This window comes from Cinclus cinclus, chromosome 4, assembly GCF_963662255.1.
Source record: "Cinclus cinclus chromosome 4, bCinCin1.1, whole genome shotgun sequence".
In the NCBI taxonomy this organism is placed as follows: Eukaryota; Metazoa; Chordata; class Aves; order Passeriformes; family Cinclidae; genus Cinclus; species Cinclus cinclus.
Window position 1 is genome coordinate 31,320,300 of NC_085049.1, and position 23,230 is coordinate 31,343,529.

Genomic DNA, 23,230 nt, shown 5'->3' on the forward strand with positions numbered 1-23,230 from the left:
TGTATGAGTCTTTTTCTCAACCAGGTATTGCTGGGCTCAGCCTGCTTGCCAGGCATGTCTTTTGCCAGCTCAAGGTGTGTGATTTCATCACTTGGCAATTCAACAGGTCCCTGCACTCCATGAGCTTCTGATAGGCTGACATTTAAATCAGATAAAAACAACCCCTTTGTGGCAAGCAGATAATCAGGACAGAGTCATTACTATGGTTGAGTATGCATTCAGAGAAGAATGGTGTCTGCTTTGCCCAGCTGTTAAAATAGTATCTTTATAAGGACTTCAAACAAAACCAGCATGTTAAATATTGAAAACCTTGATAACTATTACAAAAGGAAAAAAAGAAAAAAAAGTGGATGCATGTTTTTATGCTACCTTCATTGTACCGTGATAAATTAGAAAGATTTATTTTGGACATTTTGAGCCAAACAACACGTCTATAAAATATATCTCTAGGGTTTGAGATTTTTTAAAAAACGGTTTTGGTTTGTTCCATAATGAAAATCGGTTGCAAACCTGAAAACAGAATTAACTGTTTTCCTTATGATACCGAAGGAAAAAAACAGTATTTTTTGATGTATATGACTTTTAGTCATTACATTTTTAAGTTATATAGGGAAGATAATGCCAAGATTTGAAGGATGTCTTATGCTATCATTTTTCATCATATCACTTACTATAACTAAGTATTCCAATACCATGAGCTCAGATGTCTTGAACAAGAGCCCCAAAGAAGCCTTTAAAATTTAAGATTAAGAATAGTCTTGGAGAATTTATTTTGCACCATCTGGGTTTTTTTTGACTAGGAGTTTGACTGCAAAAGAAAACTTTTCTCCCTGGTCCTAAGGATTCAGATTTTTTTAAAGCAGGCTTAAAAGATTCTCTCATATTACATGAATTTACATGATCCAAAATGAAGTTTTTTGAGATTAGCCATAAACTTTCAGTAATGCTAACATTTTTAGTAGTTATTATTTCTACTGACATTTTTTAGTTTGTGAATTTCTCATACCAGTAGATGAGTTTGAGGTGTGCAGCCTCAAGCCTTACTGCATTAACAGTATGGCCTGTGTTCCCTAATATTAATACAAAACAACACCTGTGAGAAATATCTTACTGAAGAACACTCATCACCAGTCTCCTTGAATGGAGAGATCAGTTGTTCAGAGAATGTATTGTTCTTCTGATAAAGACCTGTTTTCCTGTTTACAAAAAAATTGTCCTTACTTGTCTTCAATAAAAGTAAATTACTGCCCAAGATATCAAAAACTTCAAATATGATCCAATTAACAAGTGAATAACGTATCCCAGGCAAGAGTCAGTGAAAAAAGTTCAGTTATGCTCCTTCACAACAACCATAAAGGTAAAAATTAGTATAGACATTGTGTATAAGTTTCTGAAAACTTAATACTGAAAGATTCCATGGGCTGACCTCCCAGATAGTCAGTATGATCTCTAAAGTAGGGTCTTTAAAACTGGGAAGTATTGGGAGTGAGTATATAAGTTATAGGTGTTTTAAATTACTTCCAAATTTAAGTCACTTTTTCAGTAAAACTGTGACCCATAAACAGATTGTAAAACATTGTAAACTAAAATTGCTTCTTAAATGTTTTATAGCATTAATATAGTTTTATGTCTTTGGAGATTAGTAGCTTTACAATTGCCTTAAAATAACCATGGCAACAGAATTAATTTGCAGTGGACATCAGCTGCTCACTAATGGTTGCAATTACAAATAAACAAGATGGCAGAAACCTATAAATTACTTATCCTTTGATTGCAGTGTATTAATTATTGCTGTACAGACTTGGAGGACTCAGGAATTTCAAACATTTGTTCCTTGCACATTAGGCATCTCAATAACTGCTTTGTAGTCTTCCCCTCCTTCTGGCAAAAGGTAATACTTCAATGAATAACATAGCATTTGTTGTGAATTGTATGAAATGGTTTTGCATTCTAGAAACATCAGAGAATAAGACATGACAAGGTTGTAAGGCTGAAATAACATTACCTTGGATACTTCGGAAAATTTAAAACTGTGATTCAGGGAGTGATGCTTCTGCTTGATGCCTCTCTCCAAATTTTTTGTGGTAATTGAAATGTGACCTGCAGGTGTGTGTGTACAGTTGTGTGACTTAGTTCATTTTTGATGTAGACCACACAAAAGAAACCAAGCTACAAAATGGTTTATGGATATTTAACTGTTCCTCTTCGGAGCTTTGTCCTCACTAAATGTCAGAATTTAAGCCCCAGCTGAAGCACTGGAAGGAAGGTTGGTTTTCATCCCTGACAACTGGTAGAAATCAATATTAGGAAATGCCCTGATATACTTTTAACCTATTTAATTATTTTAATTAACACGCAGCTGATTTCACTCCAGAAAAAGCAGGAAATAGCTCAATGTCAAATAAGAACTTGTTTAGCAAGATGAACTATCCTCATGGGTGACTGAGAGTACATTGGTCATAATAAGATGCATGTGAAGCTTGGTTAGACAGAGAAGAAAATGGCATTTATGTTTCAGGTGTCTGTTAACTAAATGTTAATGGACTAATGTCTGTTACATAATGACAATCCCAATGAGACAGTGTTAAGGACGCAGATGTGTCTTGTTTGAAAAACCTTAAATTATTTATGTGCTTTCAGAACATTCTTACAGCTAATTGCTTTTGGCTGTGGGTTTGTACATTGGGTGTTGGATTTTTTGGTAATCTAACTGCGCTTCATATAAGCCTTAAATGGGAAATTGTTTACTTCCTTCATTCTCTCTGCAATCCATTATTTCAATTATGATTATGTGACAATGATTTTGTTTGCCTGCTTTCTGTTCATTTTTATCTAGCAATATATCATATCTGGAAAAATAACGAAGGCTTAGAAAAGAAATAACAGAATCCTAAGATGTCAATAATGATATCTGAGAACTATGACCATGGTCTAGGACTTCCAAGAGCCTGGAGACAGAGGAGCAAGATCACAAATAAAAGCTCTCTTGGAGTAAGCAGAGCAATCCTTGTACTGGGGATGAAGCCTGTTAGCTGGACCATTTCCCATTTTGATGACATTTTTACAATTACTCTAAGGATGGTTATCTTTACTTACCAGGATGCTGCCTCGCTCCCCAGGCAGCTGTTACCTGAGGCAAAGAACTTTTATTTGCTTTTCACTGGCCTCAGGAACTTATTAATACAGAGCAGTTGCTTGAGGGACTGGACAAACTCTAAAAACATTTGTCCAAAAACACCTAGAAATATAGATGGCTCTTCAGATGCTCACTTTTTCTGCAGACAGCCCTTGCAGCTTAACTAGTTCCTGCACATCACAGTCTGCATTGATTCCTATAATAGTGTGTGGCTTTCTTTGATCATCTTCCTTGCATGAACCCCACTACCTTTTGGGCACAACTTTCACTGAGCTCCAATTTCCTTTCTCTTGTGTGGTTCCATAGCAGGGGGATTCTTCTGGAGTGGAAGGGGAAGAAATCTTTCTGTCTGAGACTGTATGTGCACCTGTAAGTTAGTAGTATTAACTAAATTGTTGACTTATCTGAAACATTTTATCTTGGTGTCTTCTGACTCCTGAAGTTCACTCCTGAACTCACAGAGTTCACGGAGGTATGTATGCATCCACTTGGCATGTTTTCATTGTGGCATGAAGTAAATACTCAGATTGGAGTTTGAAGTGGGGCAGCTGTAGCTCATCTCTGCCTTCTCCCATTCTGTACTTGCAAGCTGATGAGAAAAGTCTGGTATCATCTGTAAGACACTCTGTCAATTGTCAACTTGGTGGGCTCTTACCTGAAACGTGACAAAAATCTGTGACTGAAGTCAGCAGTGCTGAAATAAGTACATCTTTTTGGGACTAGTAAAGAAACCAACAAAATCCAACCAAAACAAAAAAACCAAAACAATAGCCTTCCCCTGCTCCCCCCAAAAAAATAAAAGGAAGGGGGGGGTTGAAGGACAGCAAAACCTTTACCAAACAAACAGAGCCACACAGCAGGAAAAATGGATGCGATAAGGAGGATCCTCAGTATCTCATGATAATCAATGGTGAGGACAGATACAGGCAGGGTGCACCCAAGCTCTTCATGCCATGTAGTTCTCAGTATATATTGGTGAGTTCTTGTACACACTGAGCTAAACTGATGATTTATGGTCAGAAGACAATTATTATGTACTTCCTAGGAGTATACAAATTAGAGTTTTAGGTTAAAACGTTGTAGAATATCTTGGACACTCCTGTATGCCCTCAATCTCTTCTGATCTCTTTTAATGGATTCATGTAGCTACAGCTTCTTGAAAGAAGTTTTTTTTTGGCCAGAAGAATAATGACAACATAAATAAATGGGATAAAAACTCTTTTAATTTGGGAATATATTGTTTGCATAACATGGTTGTGTTGCTGGGGTCCGCAGGTAATCCTGATTTAATAGAGAAATTCATGTCTACGTGTATTCATTTTGGTAACACAAAAAAAATTACTTGTGGTTGTATTTGTGGAGATTTCTCACACTTTCATCCCCACTTACATCCCAGCATATGTGTCAGCTTGTCAGCTATGTTTTTTTTTTCTTTTTCTTTTTTTGGTGTATATATGGAAAATGGAAAATTATAACCATGAACTCTTCTCAGAGGGGCTACAAGAAATGTGCTTGCAAAATATATTTTAAAAGTAAGAATGCCCAACCACAACGTTTAAAACCAAAATATGCACATGTACCTGATAACATTAAAATGACCATTTTCCACCAAAGAGCATTTGATCTATGCAGCCTCTAATACTGTGCAAACAAAACTTTATGCATCTATTCACACATTTTTATATGAGAAACCTAACCACCCTCTTACAACTTCCTCTTTTGGTACAAGCTGTTAGCTTGTACTAGATAATGTCATATCATCCTGCTACTATTTTAGTATGTTACTAGAGTAGTATTTATCTCTCAGTTGAATTTTGTACCATGTGTTGATCTTTAAGGGATTGAGTGATCTGTTCCCATTGCATGCAATATCCGTTCCCTGAGCTGTTGGCTTTTTTGACTTTCTGGGTTCTTCAGCAGTAGAACTGAATCAATCTTCTCTGGCACAAGATATATCCTGCAGATTTTAAGATGAAACCTGTCTCTTTTTTTTTATTATTTTTGAGTACAGAATAAAAAGAGGCTGTATTCTTTCAAATATGCTGGGCTTTTTGGCTACATGTAGTGAACAGCTAGGTTTTTGTCTCATTCTCTCCCTCCCCTCATCTCCTCAAAACCCATGTGTGGACAGAGCTGTCTCTTTTCCAGAGGTGAAAGGAACAAAGCTAAGGTGGCAGGGGAAGTTCAAAGCAGCTCATTTTCTGCCTTCAGTAGCTCCTTGCCCATCAGAACCTCATTCATCACATTCTTTTCTTGAGGGACGCTTCTGCTAAGGCCACAGTGATAATTCCTTCCTTGCTGTAGCACCTACCTGTGAAGTAGCTGATGTACATCTCCTACCCCTCCCTGTTAGCAGAGTAGGGAAGGTCATTGACATAGCATTGTCCCACCATTGGGAGGTCAAGGCACAGCCTAACTGAGCAGAGGATGGGCTGAGTCCAGATTAAAAACTGGGAGATGAAAAACTGCCTTCCCAATTCTGTCACCATAGCAGGTGACAGACTGGTGTCCACCAATTTAAATTTTTTATCCAGCAAAATTCAAAGTTTATCTGTGATACAGTTGTATTACAGGTATATGTATTTTCTGATAGTGGAGCTAGAGTTCTGTGTTTTAAAATTCTGGGATGAGTTACTTGTTAGAGGGTAAGAACAAAAAATTTCACCACTGTAGTATTTTTGCTGAGAGTGGCCAATAGCAGATGCTGGGGGACAGAATGTAGGGAACAAGGAAAATGTAGTATGATTTTTCTCCTATATATTCTCCTTGAAGCTGTAGCTGAAGGACTGCTTGAACCAGAGTTTGCATTTAGATCACTGATGTTAATAACCACTCTTACACCAACTAATTAATGATGGAGCAAATTGCTTTTTACTACTCCTATACAGTTGATGGCTAGCATTCAGTCTCATCTCTAAATTTCATTCATTTCAGGGTAAGTTTTATGATGCATATCTCAGTGCTTGATGTGGGAAGAAGCACCTATAGATTCTGTAAGGAAAAAATCTCTACTTGTCATTTTTTTATTTTAAAAACCATGTGCTTATGGTACTTGCTCTGGTTGATGTTATTATACAAGGGTGGAATGAACTGTTCCTTTCACAGAAATGCACAATTTTTATTGTTTCACTATGCTGAGGACCCAGACATCAAATAATTTATATGCTTCTGTGCAAAATCACAGCTTAAGTTCTCATCCATCAGCTTCAAAAATGTAAAGTTGTACTGCCTGACCTGGAATTGATTTATATCACTTTATTTCAATACCAAACTTTCTCTATAAGCCTTGTAAAGGGTACCACCATAATTTGCATTGCATATGCCCCAAATCTGTATATAATTCATTTCTTTTAGCTCTCCTAGTTCCTCTTTCATTCTATTTTATGCATTCATACATGAACAGCCAGAATTTGCCCTGTGGTAAGTAAGATGAATTGCCTAAACATGGGCATCAAATGCCATTTAAGATACCCCAGGGTATCCATCTGGCCTCCAGCTGCTGCCTCAGAAAGGCACAGATTCTCTGTCATATGCATATTCTGCATATCTGCCTGGATGTATCAAATATCTTAGGATATTTAAAATGTCACTAAAGGTTTGTGTTTACTGGAACTGGATGAAATCCTTGTTTATTGTGCTAATCTTGAACTGAGACATGTAGGGTAAGCATGAAAAGAAGTCTTTTGAGATTTTGAATAGGTGTATGACAATCATCGTTTTTTACTTTAGTAACCACTTTGCTCACTGTTTGAAAATGTCTGCTGTATGGAGATTGAGCAGATAATGGCTTAATTTATCACAAACCTCACATAGCTTGGTACACTGTATATTCTTTCTCTGATAGCCTGACAGTCACAAATGAACTTTTGCTAGTTCTGATTAGTTGTTTATAATTTTCTTGTTTTTTTTTTTATTAGATATTATAACAGCCTGTATTTACTCTTTCAAATTATTCCACTTCAACCTGTTCTATTTCATTTGTCTCATTGACAAGCATCTTGCTTGCTTTTTGCATGTGAATTTTTCTTCTCTGGGAGCTCTTGGTACTGAAAGTTCAAGTGGTAATTCTCCCTATTTTTACTTTCCTGAGAACAATTTAATTCATTTATATCTCTGTAGTACTTTTTCCTTTTAAAAGCTATTTAGAATGAAATGATCATTAAAAAAAAAATCAGAACCCTTTAAGTCTAGTACTTGAAACCATTTGCATGAATTAATGAAATAAGAAATGATCCTGTAAATCTGAGGAGTCTTTCCATAAAGCTGAATGGTATGAGATGGTGCATTCTGAAGTTTTGAAGTTTAACAATAGTTAATTGTATTATAGTGCACTAAATAACTGCTTGACTTCCATTCTCCTAAGCCTACCCTTGAATCCAGGCTTACTTCTTTAGATTCATAGATGATAAAGTAGTTTATCTGGAACAGCTCAAAGGATGAAGACAGCTTAAGTAAATTAAATCTCAGATTTAAAAAAAAATAATATAAATCCATAGAAATACTATTTCAGAAATAAAAAATTGTATCTGGTATTAAGCTTTATAATGAAATCTGCTCCACTAGAGTTGGAATATTCTGCAAATGGCAGTTGTGAGACTTATCAGTACAGCCACTTTTCTACACTTTTGTCAAGGTACTGAAGTAACAGGACCTCATAATAAAACATTTTTTAATAAGATTTTCATATAAGAAGAATTCAAGTGTGTTGATTTCATTTAAATGAAATTTTTAACATAAGGCTCTGCATTGTTCTGAATTTAAGAACTTTTATGTATTAATCACTTTTATATGCACTTGGCCAGTACTACAAATTAACTTGTGGTTTACAAGTCAGTCCAGTTCTTTTCCACTTCCTGAAGTGTAAAGAGAATTTAACTGGAAGGCATTGGCCAAGTGCAGGCTGTAACCTCACAGGGATCTAATATTACAGTCTGCAGTACAAGAGGAGATATTTTAGAATCCTGTGAAATGTAACTTGACAAAGTAGGCACATAAACGATTAGGTAGTTGCTGAGCAGCATCTCGAGAATATAAAGGTACATGTTTAAGGATTTCTTCACAAGAATGTGAATTTTCAAGTCCAGTGCTCAAAGGACCTGTACTACAACAGTTGCTTATCAGAAAGGGTCCTCCTTTATATCTGTTTAAGGCATTGAAAATGCAAAAAGGTCCATCACAGCCTTGAATCTGATTTTAAAACCTCATACATTTTACTATTTTTTCTTCTCTAAACAACTTTTCTGGCAAGTTTAACCAGTATTTTGAAAGGCTCACAAACAAGTGAGGCCACAGAAACATTCTGAATTGTCTAGCTGAGGTGCTAGTTTAATGGCCAGGGTTGTTTAATGCTGATTGCTGCAAAGTGGGAAAGAGGAGGGACAATTTCTTTCAGTGCTAAACTATTACTTTATACGTAAACATTGTAAATATATCCTTTGCTCAGCAAATAGATACTTCAGAAACAGGTGTCAAAATAGGTTAGTAACAAGGTTTTTATATTAAAAAAACTCCAACCCTACCCAAACCAAACCAGAAAAGATTGACACGGAGGGCGATGAAGAATGTAAAAGCTCACACATGGTTTTCCATAGTTATCCAAGTTTATTATGTATTCCAGAAATTCTACCAGGTACTTCTGTTTTAGACATCCATAATAAATTAAAAATTTAGTTAAAATGGTGACAGATTGAATACAATTACCTGAGACATTCATGAGTTACAATTACACATGGTAACATAACCACATATAGAATAAAATATGAAAAGTCTCAAAGACATAGTTCCTGCACTTCTTTCTAGCTATTTTATTAAACGATTGCTTTAAAAATATTTTAAATATTTTAATCAGTGATATTTTTTTTTTTAAAGTAGCCTGCTTTCTATTCTCTGTGGTGGTCTACGCTACCATTGTAAGAACATTTATCCTAAGAAAAAGTAACATTTTTCCTATGATGTTTTCCAATGAATGTGGTTCCCAAATGAAACTAGCCAAGTTCATTCTCTAATATAAATACTCTATTCAAGAACTGTTTGTTGTGGGTTTTTATCTAAGCTGGAATTTATATAGTCCTGGCTCACTACCTCAGGTCTTTGTTGTATTCTGTGTTACTTTCTCTCCAGTTTGTTAAATTTAAGTTTAGCAGACAGACCTCTATGTTCAATAAGAGGAGCATTTAAAACCCTCTGTCTTAAACTTGAACTACGATGCAATTCCCTGCAATGGCAATGATAAAGTGTATGTGGTAGTACCAGATATCGAGAATGCTCAGTTCTGCATATCTGGTTGTCAGAAAAAGCGACACTTGTATATTACTATGGCATTTGTTAGAATGCTGTACACAGAATCCAGGTAAACCCCATGAGAGTGGTTGTTATGGTCAGCTGTAGTGTTTCTCCAAATGGTTTATTATCTGATCTGTATACTGTGTTAATCAGTTTTTCCACAGACGTATGCACTTTAATTTGATGGACTATCCAACAAAGTATATTTTCTTAGAAAACCTTTTCAATTTGAGGACTATCCATTCTCAGATGTACTGTTCATTCAGATCATTCACCAGGACATATTTTTCTTGAGATAAGATTAACTTTTTTTTTAAAGAATACTAATTAAACCTTGGTAGTTTGTTTATAGCTTTGAGGCATCTAGTTTGTCTTACACTTTCATTCTGTTCTTACACTTTCAAGACTACTGCTGCCATCTTGCATTCATTATTTTGGGAACCACTAGTCAAATCCACAGGTTTTCTTCAAATGCCTTTACTTTCCTGGTTATACAGCTAATGGTTTATTAGCACAATCCAGTCACATATGCCTCCTAGTTATAGTTAATTGTTTCATTCCACAATGGAATATGAATATAATAAGACATGGATTAAAATAATAGTCTCCTTGTTAACAGAATGTACAAGTTATGGCAGCATTGCTAAAACACAATCACATATACTTTAGAGCAGGCACTGTGACTGTTGCTGTACTTTCTAAAATCTGCTGTTTAACAAAGAGGTGGTGTTTTTTTCTCAGATTTAGGGAGTGTAAATCTTCTGTGACTTATTTCAGCTTTCAGCAAGCCTGATTTTATTTACTTGACAAAGGTTGTTTGACTTTTGCCGCATGAGAAAAATCTTGCTGGACTCAGTTGGAGAGGCTGCTGAATTTAGCCAGTTGCTATGTCCTTGTTGACTATGGTGCACAGCATGAGATGCTGTTGTGCTCTAGCTGAGAACAGCACTACATCAAGAAAGAAAGATGGTTCTGGCCTGGAATAGTCAGTCTCTTTGTATGTGTGCTGTGGCTTAACCCCTGCAGCTGACCATCATACAGATTTGCTCCCTCCACCACCAGCTGGATTGGGGAGAGAACTGGCAGGGTAAAATTGAGAAAACAGATGGGTTGAGATAAAGACAGTTTGATAGGTGAAGCAAAACCTGCACACATAAGCAAAGCAAAAGGACTTCATTCAACATATGCTATGAGCAGTCAGATGTTCAGTCATTCCCAGGAAAGCAGGACTCCATCACACATAAGAGTGACTTAATGCCATCTCCCCAGATGTCCCCTTCTTCCTTCTTCTTCTCTGTCTTTATATGCTGAACATGATGGTATATGGTAGGGAATATCCCTTGGATCAGTTGGGGTCAGCTTTCCTGGTTGTGTTCCCTCCCAATCCTTGTGCATTCCTAGCCTCCCCGATGGTAGAGCAGGACAAAAAGCAAAAAAAGCCTTGGCTGTGTGTAAGTGCTGCTCAGAAATAGCTAAAACATCCCTGTGTTATCAACAGTTTTCAGTACAAATCCAAATCAGAGCTGCATACAGTCTATTATGAAGAAAATTGATTTTATCCCAACCAAAACCACCACAAGATTTTTCTAAAGCCACTCATATATTATAAGCTCACACTCCTACTGCTGAGCATAATAATGTTTTAAGTTCCCATTGGTCTTAAGGGATACCAAGGACATTTCATATTTATTCATAAAATTGACAGTTTTTCCGTGAGGTCTTCAAATGCTGCTGAGTGGAAAGATGAATTCTACTGTTACTAAAGAGTAATATTTCGAAGGTTACCTCCATAACTATGTACCAACAACAGCTGAGTATGTGTTTATTGGGTGGAAGGAGTTCATTGCATGAACCTGCTGTGTGAGCAGTGAAGAATAATTTCATTGCTTGATAGATTGTAGACTGGGATTTTTCTTGCCCTTCATTCTTGTCAAAAGAATTGGGAGCAAAGCATGAAGAGTTTTCCAAAATTTTCTGTTGAATCTCTTCTATCTTCATGGGGTCTTAAGTCTTTACCACACATAATTTTTGATATTCTTTTTCCATGGTTGCTCACGTCCAATTTTTGCAGCCAGAATTTTTCTGGCAGAACTGTGAAATTGGCACAGTATTTAATGTGCCACTTGTCACTCTCAAAACACTGTTTATTTCACTGGATATCAATTTTATATGAAAGCTGTTATACAAAATACAATGCTTTAGAGAACAAAATACTTTATGGGAAAGAGACAGACAGACAGACATGCAATAGGAATTTATGTTGAAATCCTGGAGTGCGTAGGCTGTTCCCACTTCTACTAGCTTACTTCTGCTCCATAGGTATCCAGAATTTCAAGCTTTTTTTTTTTTTTTTTCCATTGTCTGTAATCCACTTACACCTGTAGGTGTACATTAAAGTGTGATATACTGTAGGAATTTACTATGAACTGGCTATTCTTTTTTTGGATGTTTACATGAAGAAACATGAAAACATTTTGTGGGGATTTTGTGGTGGTTTGGGTATTTCCCCAACATGATAAATTTCATCTCCACTTACTGAAATAGAGCATAATCATGCTTGTATTTTTCTTCAATGGACCTCAACTATAAGTATGATTCACCTATATATAAAATTTAGGGAAGGGGTGTAGTTTTTGAAAAGCCTTTGAAGGAATGCAGGCCCTTGATGTTACCTTGAGGGAATCCATCAAAATGTGTTCTAATTTGGCTGGTCTAGCTGCCAAGGTAGATGTGTAGTTTTCAATCTTTGAACATTTTGTTGACTGAAGTAAGAACAGTGTCAATTTATAACTGCTGACAGCTTCAGCAATGGCCTTTTCTGTCAGGCAGTGTCATGTAGAGGAGAGAGCAACAAGCACAGCTGATGTACTTAATTTATATTGATAAAATTCTCTTGGATAGGTGGTAAGTGCTAGAAACAGCATACTAACTGTGACACAATTTAAACATTTGCATCTCAATGTCTTTTATCAGTATTGGCTCCTAACTTGATATTAATAATATTTTTGTACTTAACAGGGAAATTTTTAATGTGGTTCATTACAAGATTGTTATTTTTTGCCTACTGCCAAATATACACATCCTAAAGCGAAATTATCTCTTTCTTCATGTGAAAAGAAATTTCTTAATTTCTGTTTTATCCTAGAATTTCCTAATATTCTATAATACACACACAAAATACCCCAACCAAACAACCACACAACCAGAAAGACTGCAAAGAATTACATTTTAAAATTATTTTCATAGAATTATAGAGTAGATTTGTGATGATGATAATAACATTCATTTTGTCTTTGTGAGGCTTTTGAATTTAATATCATATTATTCTTGCATTATGAAGAACCTGTTCAATTTCTAGTTAGTATTTTTCATTTAATATGTATTTTTAAAATTGCTTTAAACGTATTTATTGCTTTTCAATATTTTTTTCAGGGAGTGCTGGAACACCTGTTGTTTTCAATGAAAATGGAGATGCTCCTGGACGCTATGATATTTTTCAGTATCAAATCAACAATAAGAGTACAGAATACAAAGTAATCGGTCAGTGGAGTAATCAGCTTCATCTAAACGTAAGTACACTGTTTCCCTTAGTATGGTCCTGCTGAAACTGGCTGCTCAGGGCCTGGATGGGCTCAGAGTTCACTGGGTAAAAAAAATGTCTGGAGGGCCAAGCCATCCTGAGATGACACTGAATGGAATTGCATACAGTTGGCAGCTGGTCACAAGTGGTGCTCTCTTGGGGCCAGTTTTGGGGCCAGTCCTGTTTAATGTTTTTATCAATGGTTTGGACAAGGTGATCAAGTGCCCCCTCAGTAAGTTTGCAGACAAGATCCAAATTGAGCAGAAGCGTTGATCTTCTGGAGAGTAGGAAGGCCCTGCAGAGTGTTCCGGACAGGCTGGATCGATTGTCATGGCCAATTCCATGAGGTTCAACAAGGTGAAGTGCTGAGTCCTGCATGTGGGTCACAACAACCCCTAGCAGCACTACAGTCTGGGAGCAAAGTGGATGGAAAACTGCCCAGTGGAAGAGGTCCTGGGAGTGTTGGTTGACACAGCTGATCAGGAGCCAGAGTGTGCCCAGGCAGCCAAGAAGGCCAATGGCATCTTGGCTGTATCAGAAATAGTGAGGCCAGCAGGACCAGGGCAATGATTGTCTCTCTGCATTTGGCACTGGAGAGGCTGCAGCTGATAGAATCTTAGAATCATTAAGGTTGGCATAAACATCTAAGGTCATTGAGTCCAACCATCAATCAAACACTGCTAGGGCCACCACTAAAACATGTCCCTAAAGCCACATCTACAAGTCTTTTAAATAACTTCATGGATGGTGATTCCATCTCTTCCCTGGGCAGCCTATTCCATTGCTTGACCACCCTTAGAGTGTAAGAAGTTTTTTCCTATTATGAAATCTAAAGCTGTTCTGGCACGACTTGAAACCATTTCCTTCTGTTCTATCACCCATTACCTGTGAGAAAAGATGGACTTCCACCTGTCTACAACCTTCTTTCAGATAGGTGTAGAGAATGATAAGGTTCCCCTTGAATACTAAAAGACATTGAGGTTCTGGATCATGTTCAGAAAAGGGCAGTGAAGCTAGTGAAGGGTCTGAATCACAGGTCTTGTGAGGAGTAGCTGAGGGAGCTGGGCTTGGTTATTCTGTTAGGTAGAAAAGGAGCCTCAAGGGAGAGCATACTGCTCTCTACAAGTACCTGAAAGAAAATGGTGATGGGGCAGGGGTAACTATTGGAAGTTGCACCAGGGATGGTTTAGATCAGACATTAGAAAAAAAAAATCTTCACTGAATGGGTGATCAAACAATGATTTGACTTGATGATCTTACATGTCTTTTCAATGTAATGATTCTCTGGTTCTACCAATTTCATTATTATACTGACATTGGAGAATATTCATTTGAGTATTAAATTATTTTAAATGCTTTAAAAATATTTATCCTCTGTCAGCTGTCAGAACAAAGCCCTTCCCCTCTGTTCTTGAGAAGACAGTAAAAGGTAAAAGGTAGCACAATAGCCTTAATCAAATTCTTTATATTTTCAAGTCAGTTGGGTTGTGTAGTTATCAGCTCCTTCTGATGATATTTTAGAATAATTTAATACCTGTTATTCCTCAGAGTGATTAATAAGTTAGGCAGGGAAATAACAACTCCTCCTTTAAAAAAGGTATCAGACAAAATGATGGGGACAGGTAAATTGCCCAAGTATTTCAAATAATATAAGAGGATGGAAATGTATTTCATAAAAAACAAGTTTGGATTCTAACCACTTCTTATTTAGTTAAAACATTGGGATGATGAACTACTGCAATAAAAATATTCCTTGAATATAAAGGAAGACTTTGGTGTTTTTCTGTATGAATAACTAGGATTTGTATTGTCCCTTATTACTTCATAGCAGAAGGAATAAAAATACACAATTTACCCATCCTTAGATGGTGTTTTTAATTGTTTTCTTAATGTGTTTTGCAAGTTTTTTGGGGTAGTTAAGTTCCACTTGTGCATGGAATTGTATTTGGGTAGAAAATTGCCATCCCAATAAAATTCAGAGGGTATATTACACAGTATTTGTATGAGAGATAGGCATCAAAGTTTAATATGAGAAATTTTTCAGTCCAAGGCACTTCTTTCTGGAAGATGATGTCTTCATGCAAAGAGAAGAAAAGAAAAATGAAGTTAATCTATTTCCTTATTAGATATGCAATATTCTTGAGTTGTGTTAGCCATTTGGGTACCTCTGCAAATGTGAAATATCAATGTTGTTTTGCTAAAGGCTGATGAGAAGGGCAGCAGTGTGAATTGATGACTAGATCCACCAAAGCAAGTTTATGCGGTGATCAATCAAATCACAAAAAGAAAGTTTCAAATATCTCTGGTTTTCCATGTGAGATGTTCCTGATGAAGAGTAACAAAGACAGTGTAGGAAATATTTACAAATTATTCTCCTGTTCATATTATTTTGCAATAATTACCTGAGTGCTTTCCACAATAACACACATGATAGCTCCCTATTTTCATCCACAGCTATTAAATAACTTTAGCATATCTATGATTTAATAGCTGTAACTACTTCTCAGGGACTCATTTATTTAGTTATTCTGCCCAAAGAGTAAAAAATCCTACCAACAGAAACTGCGTGTTGCAGACTGTGTGGCAGTGTAATTTCCTTTCACTAACCTAATACCTGTCTGTTGAAAGGCATGAAAAGAAAAAAATAGTTAAACAAATTTAATAAACATTAATTTCTGGAAAACACTACAGTTGGATCTTTATCATAACTATTATGGAATAAATTCCAAATTTTGGTAATTGCTACATTTTTTTTCTGAAATGTTTTTCTGAAATGTTAGTGTTTATTAAATGAACTCAAAAACTGATAACATACATTTTGCACAAATGCTAGTCCTAACAGGACACTTATAAAGTAATATCTAAAAGCTACCTAAAATTTTGCTTCAATTTTAGTTCCATTATGATCTGACTTTCTCTATCTCCCCCTAGACTTCTGAATTTTTCATTAAGTCTGTAGTTTTTCAGTCCCATTATTTCTGCCTCATGTATATGGACTCAGGGGAACTCTGAAATATGGTGGGATTGATGGGTACTCATATTACTGAAACCACACCATGGCTAACCATGCTGACCACAAATCTAACAGGAAAGGATTCATCTAAGAATGCCCCTCATTAACTCCCATCAGTTAAGGATGTGTTAGAATGTTGTTTGGCTCTTTTTTCACCTCCATGAGCTTTCGTGCTGGATAAAACTGATAGTTCAAACTGTCAGGAAAGCTCTGTCAAGTATGTGCAGATATGGCTGGGCTGGTACAGTGCCCTGCAGTGCAAGCTTCTCTCCCAGCCTTGTGTTGGGGTCCAGCTCTTGCTCCAGCACCCCCTGCTCTGCTGCAGACCCTCTGCTCACACAGGCCAGGATGCAAGCAGGCACACAGGGCTAGCTCGCCCTGTTTCTGCATTCACTAAACTCTTAGCAGGTGTTGATGGCAGTCATGACAGATTATGATCTGCTATAGCAAAGCTGTTGCCTCCTCTCACTAGACAAAATATATTAAACCAAGTAATCTTTTTGAATGATTGTCAATACTCCAGATCATCATATTGCAAATTAGGAAGTGCTTTTGATTGCCAATGAATCATAGCGAACACAGTGGATGTTTTCATTAGTTTCTGTGAAAACATCTATATTTATTGAAAGTGAAGCAGTATTAAGATGGCAGAGCAATTTTTACCCTGCTGCTCTTTAAAGGAGATACTTTTAAAATATAGTACTTTCCCCCCTGTATCCTTTCACCTCTAATTTCCCTTTAATGAAGACACGTGTAACTATGATTTTTAGTGAATATTTGTAACCTAGATATCCTCTGTAGATACCTCTACCCTGGTTTTTACAGGTATTTCCTTCCTCAAATTGTGTGGTAACATGTAGCTATGATGTGTTTATGATTATGTTCATCTATACAGCTAGCATTGTGTTTCAGAAAATTTATAGTTTTTATTCATCTGTTTATTTTCCCTGTCAGAAAAATAGATAATGAAAGTATGAGGATTTTAGTACAGTTCAACCCTTGGAACAATGAATTAAAGATAAACTAGCTAGATAACTTACTAGAAAAGTTTCCCTTTTCTATTTCTGATTGCCTCATTCCCCCTACTTTTCAATTTTTCTTTTCCCTAAGATGCTCTTTGCTAATTTATGTCAGGTTTTGGCTGCAGGTTTGTTGTCTGGACTGTGGCTTCTCACCTGGTAGCTGTCTCTGGCCACCCTCAGGATTCGAAATTGCTCGGCTGATGTCTCTGACTCCTAAAAGTTTCACTGACTCTGCAGGGTCCTTGTCAAGCTTCAGACGTGTTCCTTTCTCACTGCAGTGCTGGTTTCCCCTTTGGGCAGAAAGTGCTGACTGGCTGGATAAAGACTGTGTATCATGCTCCCTAAGGGGCTCTTTCTCAGCAGGCTTCACCAGCTGCAGAGACTCTTCTAGCTCTGATGCTGGTTTGTTCATGGAGACTTCAGTAACATTAATGCTCTCCTTTAGGCTAACTGACCTTTTAATTTCCTCTGAAGCAACTATAGCTTCCAGATACAGGCACTTCATGACTACTGATCAGTCCCGCTCTTGTAATTCTTACAAAAAAAAAAATCAAAACAAACACATGCATGACAATGATAATACGGTAGATAAATTAAATTAAGAAACAACAATGATCTTCCAAATTTAAATTTTTGCATGATTCTAGAGTTTGAACAAGGTGTGGCAGTCTTTTGCAGACAGAAGGAAACTCTGAAAGCAAATATTTAGAAGTGTCAAACAATGATCTCTAAGAACCTTATTGTCTCATTATTCTGACCATGTAAATTTACACCTCTTTTTGTAAAGTCCTTTTGCTCTCCAAGGTTTCCTGGCTTTAGGTGATCATAATGTACAGGAAGCAACCAGACCTTAAAAACTTTTAGCATGATTTTAAAGGAAGAAATAATTGCCTTAGAACTTCTGCTCACTGACGATACATTAACTGTCAGTGTTTTCTGTTGTTTACTTTCATCATTTTCTTTTCTTTATCAGTAGAAAAAGATAACTTATTTTTCAGGGAATTCTGATAGTTAAAATATTTTCTTCCAAAAAAATAAAAAAAATCTATTTTTTATAATGAATACTAATCCAGGCAAAGATAGCTGTTTCTGCAAAAGTTATGTTTTATTCATATTGTAACAGTATTTTGCATAACAGGTCACACGTAAAAATTCTCTACAAATGTGTGGGTTTAGCAAATTTGAGCTCTCAACCATGTAATATCTGTACAAGGAAAGTTGTTAGAAACAAGCTTGCTTTTCCTTGCACTTATGATTTGAATGCAAGTTCTTTGTATGATTAATAATGAATTCACCATTAGAAACTGTGTTCTGTATTGCATGTGTTATAAGTGCGAGACTGAGATGCTGACTGGTGGCTTTTGCCAGTGGTAGTAGATGGAAATAGTCCCAGTCCTAAAGTTTTAATAATGAGTTCCTTTCCTTAGAAACCCATTCAGTTTGTTCTGGTTCATTTCTGAACATCTTTTTTTTCTCCTCTTAAAAATGCTTCATTTTTAAAGCTAAGTACCAGTAGGAAAAGTTGAAATGTCAAAAAATTTTAAAATCTAGTATTTGACTTTTTTAAAAAATCCCACATATTTTTAAATACAGATGGAAACAATCTCAGATTGCATTTCAAGCTTATACATTGTTCTTGTCTACCAAAATCTGTGTTAAAGACCCTCATATGAAAGAATATGTAGATCTAAATCCATATTCTTCAAAGTTAGTGATTTTGATTGACAAGTCTTCAGGCAGCTGAGGCAGTTCAAATGCTCAAGTGAGTATCAACTTAAATAACACCACACCTTAAAAAAAAACCCCCAAAGCATCTGAAAACCCTGCACGTTTCCTTGGAGCTGTTCAATGTAGCTGCAGAAGAAAAGATTATAGGTGAGCTGGCCCCTGATAAGAAGAGGAACAGCCTTGCCCTTCATGGGTTGCAGCTGTGACTAATAAAGATCAGTGTGATAAATGGGGTGGCTTGGCTGCTTGGGGAGATAGTGGAGGAAGAAGGTCTGGAGAAAGAGGACCTGGAGGGGCCCTGAGGAAAGAGGAATGATCTAGAAAGCCATAAAGAAGAATGAAATAACGAAGAGAGCTGCTGCTGTAAAAGCTCTATGAGGTCAGTCTGTGTCTGATGGAGTTGGAGCCTGCAGTCACAGCTGAGCTGGGTGAAAGCTGAGTTCAGAGTCTGCAAACCAACACTTGCAGTCACAGTCCAGCAGGAAGCAGCCAGCAGTCAGAGTCTGCAGCTGGACCCCACAGTGGGAGCTCGCTGTAGTCAGGGTCAGGATGGCTGAGCTGTAAAGAAGAATAAACTGGGACCCTTTCCATGCTGTTGAATGAGAGTCTGTGTCTTGGCTCATTTCTACCCCTAAGGGGTGGTCTGCTGCAACAGTTCAGGGTGAGGCTGGATGGGGTTCTAAGCAGCCTGGTCTAGTGAAAGGTGACCGTAGCCACAGCGGAGGGGTTAGAACTAGACGATCTTTCAAGTTGCTTTTTTGCCCAGGCCTTTCCATGATTCTGTTTCAAGTGAAAACAGTTAATTTTAAAGACCTAATTAACTTTTATTGGTTTTGTTTGGTTTGGAGTTCCTGTGTTTTGCTTGTTTTTTTGCCAGAGCACAAAAATTCTGTTAAAAAAAGAAATCTACAATAACAGATTTCTAACATTCTTTTAGAAATAATAAGATGCATAAGCTTTCAGATTTATGGAATGTATGCGCTGAGGATCTAAATGACTCAGGGGTATCCATTTTTTCCATAATGATCTTGATTTATGACAAAAACTATAAATTAAAATTACACTGATGTGATGAACTATCAGAGAGACAGCCATAACCATCATCAGCCTTAAGCACAGTGATTGGTGAACTAGTAAAAATTGGGAACCTCACACTGACAGTGAGCTTTGCTTCAGGCAGCCAGATCATAAAGAGATTTGAATCAGTGTTTGATTTCTCTTCTTTTCTGGGCCTCATGTCTTGTATCTAATACTGAAGGAAGCCATCACAACTGAAATTTGTCAAATATTTTTGGAAGTTACAGATTCAAAATGCATTAGTTCCCTTTTTTGTGACATGATAAAAGAAAATGACTTAAAAACTACTGATATTTTCCATAACTGCATCAAATAAGTTTCACTCTTTGCTGTAGGCCACTATATTTCATTAAAGAGGTCAGAAAACCTCTTTTTTTTCCCCTGTGGAAGCTATTATATAATTGATTGATGTTTTTAAAATGCTGAACCAAAGCCCTGCGTTTCACAAGAGAACACAGCACAGTGAAATACACAACAGAAACACTTAGTGCTGTATATGATTATATCTATAAACAAAATATGACAGTCATATGGCCTGCAGGGTGTTCTTCTCCCTGCATGTAAAAGGCAGTAGAGTTCAAACATTCATTCTAACAAACCCATGTTATCTGACTGAAAATCGTTGATGCTGGGTTAAAAGTAAAACCCAATGAGACAAGCACAAGTGTTTTAGGCACTTCTATTCTTCTCAAAATAATACTGCTATCTTCCTTTATTCTACACAAGGCTGAAAATAGAAGAGACTAGGTTTCACAAAACTGTTCCTGAACTTAGCACTGGTCAAGTAGTATGACTCAGTATTTATTCTTTCCTACTGTTAGTGTCTTAGGTCAATATGAAAATAGCATCTGCTAAGGATCAATTCTAGATTAAAAAGATAAGTCAACAGGAGGCTGCAGTAGATGAGAAGTGGAAACAAGACAAAAAATACAAAAACCATGGAATGAAACTGGGATTTTATGATATTGAAGGGTTAGGGGTTATATTGTTATAAAAAGCTTTGTAATGGAGAGGAAGTAGGCTGAATATAGATGTTAAGAGCAGTAAATTTTTTAAGCAGTGCCCATATTAGACAGAAACTATTTCAGATGTGACTGAAAATCAAAACAGAACCTGGATTCAAGGATCTTAGAAGAACCCAAGAAGAATGACAACTTCCTTCTGAAGTTTTGTACTTCTTTGGTCCTAATAATTGTTTTCCACCTCAATAAAACAGACTTCTGATTGATTCTCTAGAGAAAAATAAATAAATAAACAAAAAATAAAATTGATAGAAGATAGCTGCTGAGAAAATATTCTGAGCTTTGATAACTATTTTCTTCATTAGCATGATAGTAAATTGCCAGTGAAACTGGTCTCTGCTTGAGAGTTAGGATGAATAGTGACTTTCTCACCTTGTTAGGGTGAGTGAAAGTCATCTTCCTCAAATGAAGCATGAAGTTGCAGTTGTGTGTTTGCCTGTGAATTTGGCACAGGATTCTTGAGTGGGTGGTAGATATTTTATAGCTTTTTGTGTTCATCCTTTGCAAAGGTGTTATGATTAGAATTAATTGCTCCTTGAATAGCCATAACCAACAGGACCAGTAGTATTCCTGTTTTTTCAACAAACTGGAAAGGAATGACAAGCATAGCGCTTAAGTTCTAAAATGCTTTTTTTTTCTTTACAGTGTAAAAGAGTGTGCAGTAATAGAACAATAAAAATTCAGGAGCTTTTAAATTAATTCCTGGACAGTTTTGCATTCATATATGGAACTTCAGAGCTGGGTTAGGTGCTCCCCTGGTAGAAGCTAATGTGAGTTTTAGCATTGACAAACAGCTACTTGGCATAGCAGGTAGTTTCATCAAGTCTGCAGTGAATTGTTTTGTGAGGTTCCAGTGTGAAACAGAGTATGAACATGTTTCATTCTCCCTTCTCTTTCCCCCCTACCCCACCATTTATATATGTCTTGTAATTTGAAAATTGAGCTGTCCTTTAAACCTTGAAGTAAGTTGTTTGAAAGTCCTTAAAAGCAAAAATTGAAGATTAAATTATTAAATTAATTATTGTTCATTAGTGTTGCACAATGGAAGTCTACCACTAAATTAGAAATCATTAAATGGAAAATGAAAAAGGCCTAGAATGGTTTTTGTATGATGAAAGAGAATAACCAGCAGTTAGCAGAACATTACTGTATGATTTTTTTTTTTCTGTTTGCTTTGCTGCAATTCTCTTCATCTTCACTAATATTATTTTAATTACTTTAGGACAGTCATCTAATATTTATCCAGGACTTTTCATTCTGATAAATCCCCAAACACTATTTAAAAAAATAATTACTTAAAGATAGGGAATTATTTGCTGAATATCCAAAATGGTATCACTAGATTTAGCGGTGATCTTAATACATGTTAAGGCAGGGAATGAAGAATGCATAGCTGATTTAATTGCAACTTCAGCTCGCAGTAAACAGACTTAGTGTTGAATATGCCAATAAAATATGCTTGAAATGACTCAGTCAAAAATTGGAGTGCTCTGTCTGGTAACCACAGGAACTGAAGTGAACTCCCCTTTCATGGAAAACTTTGGCATAGAGCTAAGCAAATAGCTTAGTTAACTGATTTGCATCACCAGAGGTTATTGCAGCAAGGAACTCCTAGACTTGTGATGTAATTCATCTGTTCTCTTCCTCAATGCTGTGAACTCCTTAGCAGAACTGTGACTTCACTTGGATAAGTAAGGTAGCTGGAGAGCATCCAGCTGCAAGCAATTATAAAGATCAGCCATCTATAAAAGCATGCCTTTAGGGAAAGATTGAGGGAGCTAGGGTTGTTTAGTCTGAAGAAAACTGCACTGAGGGGGGTTGTGTTAATCTCTTCCAATACCGAAAGGATTATTCAGGAAAAGAACAAACAGGCAAAATTAATTTGACTATTAGAGAAGTAGTGGACTTGAATTACAGTGAGAGATATATAATGCAGACATGCTGAAAGATTCTAAGGATGAAGATAATTAAGTACTGGGCTCCCCTCGGAGGCTGGACAATCTCCAGCACTGTGGGCTGGTTGGAGCAGGTGAGCTGTAAATATTGATTTTTCATAAGTGATTCAGAGATGGGGCCATCACTTCTAAAGTTTTCTGGCTTTCATTTGTTTGGTGGGTTTGATCTGTTAATAATACTCTCAGAGGCAATGTCCGGTATCCCTTGAGCAAATGCCAGGAGGCATAAAAGCAACTGGACTCCTATACTTGGTTTTGTTAGTATTCAGAAACAAGACTGTCTATGTCTTTAGCAAGATCTCCAGATGAAAGCCATGAAAGATTCATTGAGTTAAAACCCTGGTTACTCATTTAGGTTCTTCTTTTGCTTCAGGTTGTGCATCACTTTACTGGGTAAGGACAACTTCTCTGCCAG

General features: G+C 36.6%; 1 protein-coding gene across 1 annotated transcript in view; it reads left to right on the forward strand.

The window, feature by feature from the left end:
* The window catches only part of GRM8 (glutamate metabotropic receptor 8), a 304,251-nt gene that overhangs the window by 225,481 nt on the left and 55,540 nt on the right, over positions 1-23,230 (forward strand). Inside the window, exon 7 of the mRNA XM_062491912.1 lies at positions 12,851-12,987. Within this exon, the coding sequence (XP_062347896.1) occupies positions 12,851-12,987 (137 nt within the window). The remainder of the gene's footprint in view (positions 1-12,850; positions 12,988-23,230) is intronic.